The sequence below is a fragment of the Hypanus sabinus genome, chromosome 15, assembly GCF_030144855.1.
Source record: "Hypanus sabinus isolate sHypSab1 chromosome 15, sHypSab1.hap1, whole genome shotgun sequence".
Classification (NCBI taxonomy): domain Eukaryota; kingdom Metazoa; phylum Chordata; class Chondrichthyes; order Myliobatiformes; family Dasyatidae; genus Hypanus; species Hypanus sabinus.
In genome coordinates, this window is record NC_082720.1 from 22929630 (window position 1) to 22941652 (window position 12023).

Consider the following 12023-nt stretch of genomic DNA (forward strand, 5'->3'; position numbering starts at 1 on the left):
TCTTGGAGTAGAGGGAGGCTGGTGGACTACTATAGTATACTGGGAGGTGACTATTGACTTTACAGTACTGGGTATTGGGCTCTTGTGTTTTATGTATAACTTAGTTGGGAGTTCATGACAGTCATACTAGTCTGAGAGTTAGATCATAACTTTTGTGACTTTGGTGTCCTGTAGGTTGTGCCTTATTCTAATTATTGGAAGTTGCTTCCATCGTGATTAGATAGGTTAGAAGCTTCAGCATCTTTTCCCATTGGATAATTGCCTGGTGTCCGGTTTCAAATAGCCTGGAGATGTACTGTAAAATTGCACATGAAAGAGGCTTCCTCTCTTCTTCATTTGTTTAAGACAAGGGTGCACATGACGATTGGGAAGGTAAGATCTGCACGTACTTTTAACTAAGTATGTTTGTCTAATGTCCATGTGTTTGTTGAGTATTCAGCTTTGTAGTGAAGGTAACTGGGAAATGTGAATGTTTGTTTGTATTTTTACTGTTTGTAAGTAAATGATTGAAATACCTATTCAAAGTCAGTGCAACTCCTGTCTCACTTGCTGGACCTGCAAACCCAATTCAACATTAGAATCATACCAAGGGATTTGGTCCAGTTATTTTTTGTGTAATGTATAGTGAATGGACTTCCAGTGGATGACCCACCATTTCATCCAATGAACCAAGAAACAGGATGGTGAGTCACCCAAGATCGAGGATCCAGGGCGGTAATGGAATGCTTCACGATGTGGAGGATTTAATACAGTTGGATGTATAAGTTTATTTTTCATTCGAAGGATCTGATTTGATTTATTGAGGAACTAATTATTTTTGCAAGAGCTTTGATAAATGACTGAATGAGATTTACTTTGTTTAAAAGTTGTGATGCTGGAGAATTTATTGTGAAAATAGTTAAGCTGTATTGATATATATTTGGCGTTGAATTTGAATTTGTAGATACACTGACCTGAACTGAAACTGAGTTTAACCATAATACTTGAAAATAGGAACTCAATTAGCTTCCTAACTATCTAGAGATAAATCAAAAGGGAACAACATTAGATCTAATTAGAGAAATTGGAATAATAAAGGTTATTCTAATGAATCTCACTGATTCTAACTAAAAAGGAATTTGGTTTCCATTTGATATCTGAGATTTGGAACCTAATGTAACACCTGTGTAGCACTGGTCTAATCCCATGAGATTGAGCAAAATCAAATTACATAGTACTACACCAGGTGCTGGTGGCCCATCGGAAGCTCTAGGTATTGAAAGGAGGCAGTGATCAGGAAACACACACTTCTGGAGGCAAATTTTATTTATAGAAAACAGCAATATATATATATATATATATAAAATATTTACATGAGAAAAAAGAATTCAAAATTTCAACAGAGATGCTCAGTTTTTTTTGTAATTCCAATGGTACATCTCCTCTGTCTACGTTTGTAAATGCCTGTTGAAGTCAGCCTTGATCAGATGAAAACCATCATAACTTTTCAGTTAGTCCTGACGAAGGGTCTCGGCCCGAAACATCGACAGTGCTTCTCCCTATAGATGCTGTCTCGCCTGCTGTGTTCCACCAGCGTTTAGTGTGTGTTGTCTGAATTTCCAGCATGTGCCGATTTCCTCATGTTATAAGTTCTCAGTTATGTGGTGATTTGTTACTTTGATGACACAGCAGGAGACCAGACAAAAGGATTTTGTTTCCGTAAACAAAAATTTCAGGCTTGCTTTCCAGTTCATAACTTTTCTGTAAAGTTTAGCACTAACTCTGGGCTCTGCACATTCATTTGGAATGGGTATTTCAGTCACCGTATGTGGTCAATCTTTGTTTCACTATGGGAAGTCGTGGACGTCAATGTGATTGCTGCAAGGGTATGGAGTCCCTGATGGACTTGGTGTTGTTCCTGTTCAGACAGATGGAGGATGTGCCTGAGTGACACAAAAATGCAGAACTCTGATGAGTGAACCTTAGATGCTGAACTGGAACTACATAGACTGCAGTTCATGGTCAAATAATGAGCAAAGACATCACTTTGGCATAAAAAGTGAAACAACTTTACCAAAATTGTTCTTTTTTAGCATATTTATCAATGAATCTGAAGAAAGAATATAATGTGCAATTTACTCACTGACAGATGTTCATTTATAATCAAATTGAAGTAAATCTCAGCAAGTAGAAAAATGAAATTGCAAATCAAAATAATCTCAGTGACTGTCAGAACGCCATGTTGGTTCTATAAAATAAGACCATTAGACCATAAGACATGGGAGCAGAATTAGACTATTTGGTCCATCGGGTCTGCTCCGCCATTCAGTCATGGCTGATCTATTTTCCCTTCCTCAGCAACACTCCCTACCTTCTCCCTGTAACCTTTGATGCTGCGGCCAATCAAGAACCTATCAAGCTCTGCTTTAAATACACCCAACAACCTGGTCTCCAAAGCAGCCTGTGGTAATAAATTCCACAAATTCACCACCCTCAGGCTAAAGAAATTTCTGCACATCTCTGCTTTAATTGGACACCCGTCTATCATGAGGCTGTGCCCTCTTGTCCTAGACTCCCCTGCCATTGGAAACATCCTTTCCACATCTAATCTGCCTAGGCCTTTCAACATTCGAAAGGTTTCAATGAGATCCCACCTCATCCTTATAAACTCCAGCCAGTACAGGCCCAGAGCTACCAAACGTTTCTCATATGATAACCCCCTCATTCCCCGAGTCATCTTTGTAAACCTTCTCTGAACCATCTCCAATGCCAGCACATCTTTTCTTAGATGAGGAGCTCAAATCTGTTCACAATACTCAAGGTGAGGCCTCACCAGTGCCTTATAAAGCCTCAGCATCACATCCCTGCTCTTGTATTCTAAATCTCTTGAAATGAATGCTATTATTGTATTTGTGTTCCTCACCACCAACTCAACCTGCAAGTTAACCTTTAGGGTATTCTGCCCAAGGGCTCCCAAGCCACTTTGCAGCTCAGATTTTAGGATTTTCATCCCACTTAGAAGAGTCTGCACAGCTACTTATTCTACCATAGTGCATGACCACACATTTTCCAACATTGTATTTTATTTGCCCCTCTCTTGCCCACTCTCCTAATCTGTTTGTCCTTCTACAGCCTTCCTGTTTCCTCAACAGTTCTTGACCCGCCATCAATCTTCAAATTGTCTGAAAGCTTAGCAATGAAGCCATCTATTCCATCATCTAAATCATTGATATGCAGCATAAAAAGAAGCAGACACAACACCGAGCCCTGCAGAACACCAGCAGCCACTGGCAGCCAACCAGAAAAGGATTCTTTTATTTCCACTCACTGTCTCCTACCAATCAGCCAATGCTCTAACCATGCCAATAACTTTCCTGTAATACCATGGTTTCTTAATATGGTAAGCAACCTCATGTGGGACCCTGTCAAAAGCCTTCTGAAAGACCAAATATACAATATTCACTACATCCCCTTTATCTATCCTATGTGTAATCTCCTCAAAGAATTCCAACATGTTTGTCAGGCAAGTTTTTCCCTTATGGAAACAATGCTGACTTTGTGCTATCTTGTCCTGGGTCACCAAGTACCCTATAACTTCATCTTTACCAATTGACTCCAACATCTTCCCAACCACTGAGGTCAGACTAACTGGTCTATAATTTCCCCTCTGCTGTTTTTTTCCTTTCTTAAAGAGTGGAGTGACATTTGGAAATTTCCAGTCAGAGTTCAATAATCTTTGAAAGATCATCAATAATTCCTCCACAATCTCTACCGCTACGTCTTTCAGAACCTTAGGTTGTGGTTCATCTGATCTAGGTGACTTATGCACCCTTAAGTCTTTCAGCTTTTTGAGCACCTTCTCCCTTGTAATAATAACTGAACTCACTTCTTTTCCCTCACACCTTTTAACACTTGGCACACTGCTTGTGTCTTCCACAGTGAAGACTGATGCAGACCACTCATTCAGTTCATCTGCCATCTCCTTGTCTCCTGTTATTATTTTTCCGGCCTCATTTTCTATCAGTCCTGTATCCACTCTCTTCTCTCTTTTATTTTTTACATACTTGAAAAAACTTTTACTATTCACTTTGATATTGTTTGCCATCTTGCTTAAATATTTCATCTTTTCCCTCCTGCTGATTCTTTTAGTTGCTTTCTGAAGGTTTTAAAACCTTCCCAATCCTCTGTCTTCCAACTATTTTTTGCTTTGTGGCCCTCTCTTTTGCTTTACATTAGCTTTGACTTCCCTTGTCAGCCACGGTTGTATGAACCAATACTGTAGTCAATTCTCATTCAAGAGTGAATGCTGGTGATGTGAGATGGGGGAAGGGAGGTGGCTTCAGATTCTTGAAGATTGTCTGAAAGTGTACCAGTGCAGTCAGAAGATGGTGGATGGTTGGATGCATGGGGAGATGCATTGGTTCCGCTCCTCTCTCTTCAAAGAGTTGTAAAGAAAATGTCATTCTTCCAGTTTTCAGATTTCCTTTGCCCGTAATGATTGATCAATGCAACTTGTTTATTCTAGACAACTTTCTTGTCTATTCTGTTTTGTTTGCTATGCATATTAATGAATTGGAAGGAAATGTGGATGGGATGATTGGCAAACCATGACGTGACTCTGGGAACTGTGACTGAAGAGTGAAACGAAAGTGCAAATTGACAATTCCCTGAAAGTGTGAGCACATGTGGGCAGAGAGGTAACAAATGTGTGTAGTATGAAACTATATATTATGACCAGAGAATAGAGGAAATGGGAATAAGCTGTTAACGAGCTTCACCCAGTTACCGAAAGTACTTTCTTGAGTGGAGATATGGTCTTATCTACGGAGTGAAACATGAGAGTCACATATCTAACCTTTGTAATTGCTTTGCTCAAAATAAAGCATTTTACTTCAAATAAATATCATCACACTGTGTGAAATATGAAGAGCAACTTTACGCAAATATCTTAACAAAACGTTTTGAATATTAAATATTAATTTGTCACTTACGTTTCCACTTGCAAAGCAGCACAGTGATGGAAAGAAAAGAGACGAAAACTGAGGCACGAGCGGTCCAGCAAAGAAGAGAAATCAGGTTGTTCAAAAGTTCAGCAGAAACCTGAAACAGAGAACAAGACCTATTTTCTCAGCTTTAAATTTAAAATGAGCGAACTGCAAGCACTGAATAATACCGACATGGCTTCCTTAAAGCCTGCATGGACAGCATGGACTGTTGCAAAGAGATACTAAAGATATCCATTAAGATGTCTGTTAGCTGGGGCACAGAATCCCTCAGCACCCGGCAGCTTTGTGTGGATTTACCCTGGCTAGGACCCTCCTCAACTTGGCTGTGGTCACACTGGGTTGCAAAAAGAGATGGAAATGAGCCATTAGGAAAAGGCAATAGTGAACTGTTCACGGTGGTCAGGTTGGAAGAACTGATCTTCATTTTCTATTTCTGCTGTGAAATGTTGACAAATAAGAGAATGTGAGACAGCTGGAGCTGCAATGTGTTCTGAAATGTTCAGCCAGAACAAAAAAAACCCAAACCTCCAACCCTGTCCTTTGCAACAAAACCAGTGACAGTAACATCACCCCACCAAACCCCCCCCCCACAGAAACAAACAGCAACCACACCCCCAACCCCCTCCCTTGTACTAAAGCCGGTGACAATAACATCACACCACCAAACCCCTCCCCCTCAAAGGCAAACAGCAACCACAGTACCAAACCCCTCCCACACAGAAACAAACAGCAACCACAGCACCAAACCCCTCCCTTGCACCAAAACCAGTGACAATAACATCACACCACCAAACCCCTGCCACACAGAAACAAACAGCAACCACACCCCCAACCCCCTCCCTTGTACTAAAGCCGGTGACAATAACATCACACCACCAAACCCCTCCCCCTCAAAGGCAAACAGCAACCACAGTACCAAACCCCCCCTGCACTAAAACCAGTGACAACAACATCACACCACCAAACCCCTCCCACACAGAAACAAACAGCAACCACAGCACCAAACCCCTCCCTTGCACCAAAACCAGTGACAATAACATCACACCACCAAACCCCTGCCACACAGAAACAAACAGCAACCACACCCCCAACCCCCTCCCTTGTACTAAAGCCGGTGACAATAACATCACACCACCAAACCCCTCCCCCTCAAAGGCAAACAGCAACCACAGCACCAAACCCCTCCCACACAGAAACAAACAGCAACCACAGCACCAAACCCCTCCCTTGCACCAAAACCAGTGACAATAACATCACACCACCAAACCCCTCCCCCACAGAAACAAACAGCAACCACACCCCCAACCCCCTCCCTTGTACTAAAGCCGGTGACAATAACATCACACCACCAAACCCCTCCCCCTCAAAGGCAAACAGCAACCACAGTACCAAACCCCCCCTGCACTAAAACCAGTGACAACAACATCACACCACCAAACCCCTGCCACACAGAAACAAACAGGAACCATAGCACCAAACTCCTAACCCCCTCAAACAGGAAAACAGGAGATTGCCCACACAGAAACAAGAAGAACATCAGATCCCAAATCCCCAACCCCTCACTTGTACAAAAACCAAAATATTGCCCACCCAGAAACCTAACCAGCCAATCAGCAAGAAGCAAGAAAACATGAAAACCTGAAGTCATGCAAAATAAACTACTGTCCAATAATCACATAAATCTCAGAATTTCGAGCACATCCTCTCACCAGAACCGTGAGAGCAAACACAAAGTACACTGCAGATGTTGTGGCCAAATCAAGACGTACAAAAAGGCTGGATGAACTCAGTAGGTCGGGCAGCATGCGTTGAAATGAGCAGTCAACGTTTCGGGCTGAGACGTCCTGATGAAGGGTCTCGGCCTGAAACGTTGACTGCTCATTTCAACGCATGAGAAGAAATGCAATGTTAGCAATTATTTCGAGTGAACTGGAATATAAAGCAAGGATGTAATGCTGAGGCTTGATAAGGTGTTTGTCAGCATATTTGGAATCTTGTGGGCACTTTTGGGCCTCATATCTAAGGAAATATGTGTTGGCATTATAGGGAGTCCAGAGGAGGTTTATGAGAATGATCCAGGAATGAAAGGCTTGATGTATGAGGAACATATGATGGCTCTGGGTCTGTACTTGCTGCAAGTTTAGAAGAATAAGTTGATATCTCATTAAAACTCACTGAATAGTGAAAGGCCTGAATAGAGTGCAAATGGAGGGGATGTTTCCAATAGTGTGTGAGTTGAGGAGCAGAAGGCACGACCTCAGAATAAAGAAGACATCCCTTCAGAATAGAGATTAATAGGAAAATTTTTATCTGTAGGATGGTGAATCTGGAATTCATCGTCAGAGATGGCTGGAGGCTAAGCCATGGTATATATTTAAAGTGGAGGTTGATATATTCTTGATTAGTAAGTGTGCAAGAGGCTACAGACTTGAGGGGCCAAATTCCGTTAATTCTGCTCCTGTCTTCCTCCTCTTGTTATGGTGTTATGGGGTCCCGTCCCTTCAACATGACCTAAACAGAGTTCTGCTTCCATTTCAGAACAATCTCTTCAATTATTTAACTTTTTTTATAAAAAAGAAAAAAAAACTTTCCAAGTTCTGGCATTCCAAAGGTTACTTTATTGTCAAAGTATGCATGTAAAACACAACTCTGGAACAAGCTGAGCAGAAGGAGATAACCTTGTCATCTCAGTGGAATTTTACAAATAATTGCACTTATTTTCTGGATAAAAAAGAAATTACTCACAGGTAAATGTGTAGAAACACTAGGAGATGTAGCCGTCGCTGTTGTAAGACCTGTAATGACAGTTGTAAGAATGAAATGTGCAGGAAACAGAACAAGATGGTATTGAGTGTAAAAACAGTCTTATCCAGATATTAAGATAATTTGCCAAAACCTCCAATCTCAGTTTTTCAGAACATAGAACATTACAGCACATAAACAGGCTCTTAAACTCATAATGTGGTCCCAAACCAAATAAATTAGTAATAGAATGGCCAACTAAACTAAACCTTCATGCCTACTACTGCCAAAAGTAACTACAGTCTCCAAATTAGTGGATTTGGATGAATGAAGGACAGGGGATGTACGCAAATGAATTGTCATTGTTACATCCCCCATTTTGTGAACTCAGAACTGATTCTTGCTCAGGGATAATCTAATCAGAACAATTCAATGTGGACACAAGGAGCTTCAGCTAATGACCTGCTAAACCTGAGACCTTTCTCAGATTAGCAGCTATTTATTATGGAAAGTGGTAGATTTACCAGAGAAGTGATTTGTAATCTCATTAGATTTAGTGTTTTAGTCGACTATTTTAACTGGTTTGGACCAATCAGAGTTGAAAGACACAAATACATAAAGCTGGGGTGGAGAGAAGCATGAAACAATGTTGGTTATAGCCCTGGACTAGATCCAGGTGGGCCAATGGGATGGAGATCCACCAGTTCAACTGATGAGGTACACTATAAAACTCTGAAGCTCCAAATACGTTACAGCGATAACTTTCCAGCAACCATCGCAGGTGAGGAGGACCCCTCGGACATGTGGAGATCAGGATCATGAGAGTGCCTGGCCAGTGTAGACTCCTTTCCCTGGTAGTACCTGTTCCCTTCATTGACTGTTCATGGAGGGTCTGGGAATTCTTGTGGGTGTACTCACAAGTAGTTAGTTAGCGAACCCACATGCTTTTTAGTTGAGACAATAAAGGTTACTTCAGATTCAGATACAATCTATTGTCATTTAGAAACCACAAATGCAGTGCAGTTAAAAAATGAGACAACGTTCCCCCAGAATGATATCACAAAAGTATATGACAAAACAAACTACACCAGAAAATCCACGTAATGTTTGGCAATCCCCAATCCAGAGCCCAGAGAGGCTGCTGCGTATTAATATTGCGCTACCGTCTTAGCGCACTACCGTTTAGCACATTCCCTGGAAAGGAGCTCCAAATCCACCAGACAAAAACAAGACCAAAATCTAAAGCTACAAGACTTGCACAAGAGCACATAATTACAACATATAGTTACAACAGTGCAAACAATAGTATAATTGATAAAAACAGACTATGGCCACAGTAAAAATAGTCCAAAATGTTAAAGGACTGTAAGTTCAAAAGAAATCACCACAGTTTCCACAAGTCCCCAGGATCCTGACAGACTCGTCATCCCACGCCGGCGGCAGAAGAGAGTACCCCCGCAATGGATTTCCAAGGCACCGCCCGACTCAGCCTCGCAGACGCAGCACACAATGGAAGCTCCGTCGAAACAAGCCTCGCAGACGCAGCACACACCGAAAGCGACCACAGTCTGTCGAACCTCCGAGCCGATGACCATCCCCTTTGGCATAGCTTCTCCAAGCACCACCCTCTGCCAAGTGTATTAAGACAGCCCTGCTAATGGCCATTGGCTACGCGACCACAAGGACTGGGGGCCTGTTCTTCCCAGCAGAGTCCTGGACCTCACAGCAGCAGCAACAATGAAGAAGGTCTTCCTGGAATCTCCTGATGTTTCTCCATGCTTCCACGTCCATTTTCAGTCGATCATGATTGCGCACGGCACCCCACTTCACAAATAACAGATAATCAGTTCCGGAGTGGCCGCTGCAAGCTGCGTAGCGCCGCCATATTGGATGAAAACTACTTGTAGGTAAACAGAGATTCTCTCTGTGCCGTTCTGATCATTGTTGCAGGGCGTGATTCTTATAACAAGGCCCCTCAACCCACTATGTAGTGCTGACACAAATAAATTAACCACATATTCCTATCCCTCTTTCAACGAAGTCTCTGCAATGGCCAGAACATCATAATTCCTGTACTGATCCAAGCTCCAGTTCATTATCTTTATCCATAATACTCCTAGCATTAAATTACACACTCTTCAAACTATCCATCGTATCTCCTTAATACTTTACTCCTGCCTGTTTTTACTGGCCTTGACATCAACCAGGGATACATCTGTATCCCTCCACTTTCTGACCTGGTGTTCTGGTTCCATTCCCTGGCTAAACTAATTTAACCCATCCTGAGTAGCAGTAGTGACCCTCCTGGCCAAGAAATTGGTTCTTCTCCGGTTTAGGTGCATCCAGTCCCTTCTGTTCAGGTCACCCCTGGCCCAGAAGAGGTTCCAATGATCCAAGAACCTGAAACCCTGTCCCTGCACTAGTTCCATAGCCATTCATTCATCTGTACTATCATCCTATTCCTGCTCTAACTAGCAAGTGAAACAGGGATTAATCCAGAAGTTATCGCCTTGACGGTCCTGCACTTCAGCCTCTTTACTACCTCCCGAAACACAATTCCTAGGCAATCAATTTTCCTTGGGCTTCTGCATTCCACTAATTTGCTCAGATATTACCAGTAAGTCAAGGAGTCTGTTACATCGTCTACCTTTGAGTTCAGTTCTTTACCTCAAGAAGAGATTGAAATAAGTAATGAGAATGTTCCAAGGTGAGGTTTAGAGTCAAGTCCTTGTGAAGATGCATTCTATCATTAATGAGCCATTGATGTTGTCATGGTAACTCATGGGTACTACTGGCCTCACTATTACATTGTACGTTTTATATTGTAGCATCCTGCCACTTTCACCCAGCGCATTATCCATACTACATATACAACAATTAACAACAAAGACAGAATCAATATTCTTTATGTTACTTCATATGTTTTCAGTGAGCAGAAGAGCACGATTCATTTAATGAAAGCAACGTAATATCTCCAAACAGATGTTCCCCATGTACATGGAGGAAACCCGAGCACATGGGGAACCGAGGGTGAACTTCTCAAATGGAGCATCAGAGCTCAGGGTTGAACCTGGGTCACAGGATCTGTGGGACAGTTACAGAAACCGCTACACTGCGGCACCACCATTGCTGAGACAGAAAGATGGAATATTGAGCTGCTTGCTGTCCAAAACCAGAAGATTCAAGTTCAATTTCAGATCATCTTTGTACTTTGTGGTATTCAAAGGCTGTAATAAATATAGTCATACAGAAAAGAAAAGCTTACAAAAGGTTCAGAGAGCTAGGAAATGTTAGAGATCTAGAAGATTATAAGGCTAACAGGAAGGAGCTTAAAATGCAAATTAGGAGAGCCAGAAGGGGCCATAGAAAGCCTTGGTGTGCAAGATTAAGGAAAACCCCAAGGCATTCTACAAGAATGTGAAGAGCAAGAGGATAAGATGTGAAAGAATAGGACCTACCAAGTGTGATAGTGGGAAATTGTGTATGGAACTAGAGGAAATAGCAGAGGTACTTAATAAATACTTCACTTCAGTATTCACTATGGAAGCAGATCTTAGTGATTGTAATGCTGACTTGCAGCAGACTGAAAAGCTTGAGCATGTAGGTACTGTATTAAGGAAGAGGATGTGCTGGAGCTTTAGGGAAGCATCAAGGTGGGTAAGTTGCCAGGACCGGATAAGATGTACCCCAGGCTACAGTGGGAGGTGAGGGAGGAGATTAGTGAGCCTTTGGCGATGATCTTCACATCATCAATGGGGACAGGAGAGGTTACGGAGGATTGGAGGGTTGCAGATGTTGTTCCTTCATTCAAGAAAGGGAGTAGAGGTAGAACAGGAATTTATAGACCAGTGAGTCTTACTTCACTGGTATGTAAGTTGATGGTGAAGATCCTGAGAGGCAGGATTTATGAACATTTGGAGAGGTATAACATGATTAGGAATTGTCAGCATGGCTTTTTCAAGGACAGTTTGTGCCTTATGAGCATGTTTGAATTTTTTGAGTATGTAACTAAACACATTGATGAAGGAAGAGCAGTAGGTGTAGTGCATATGGATTTCAGCAAATCATTTGATAAGCTACCCCTTGCAAGGCTTACTGAGAAAATAAGGAAGCTTGGAATCCAAGGGGACATGCTTTGTGGTTCCAGACTGGCTTCCCACAAAAGGAAAAGAGTTGTTGCAGGTGGGTCATATTCTGCATGGAAGTCTGTGACCAGCGGTGTGCCTCAGGGATCTGTTCTGGGACCCCTTCTCTTTGTGATTTTTATAAATGACCTGCATGAGAAAGTGGTGGGAT

At 42.0% G+C, this 12023-nt stretch overlaps 1 protein-coding gene across 2 annotated transcripts in view; it reads right to left on the bottom strand.

Annotated features, from left to right (window-relative positions):
* Nucleotides 1–1399: 1399 nt before the first annotated feature.
* The window catches only part of LOC132405374 (polymeric immunoglobulin receptor-like), a 51925-nt gene continuing 41301 nt past the window's right edge, over nucleotides 1400–12023 (bottom strand). For both annotated transcript variants that reach the window (XM_059990133.1, XM_059990132.1), the window contains exons 4-6: nucleotides 7731–7780; nucleotides 4971–5079; nucleotides 1400–1922 (exon numbers count right to left, since the gene is read on the bottom strand). In XM_059990133.1, the coding sequence (XP_059846116.1) occupies nucleotides 1846–1922; nucleotides 4971–5079; nucleotides 7731–7780 (236 nt within the window). In that variant the 3' untranslated portion in view covers nucleotides 1400–1845. The remainder of the gene's footprint in view (nucleotides 1923–4970; nucleotides 5080–7730; nucleotides 7781–12023) is intronic.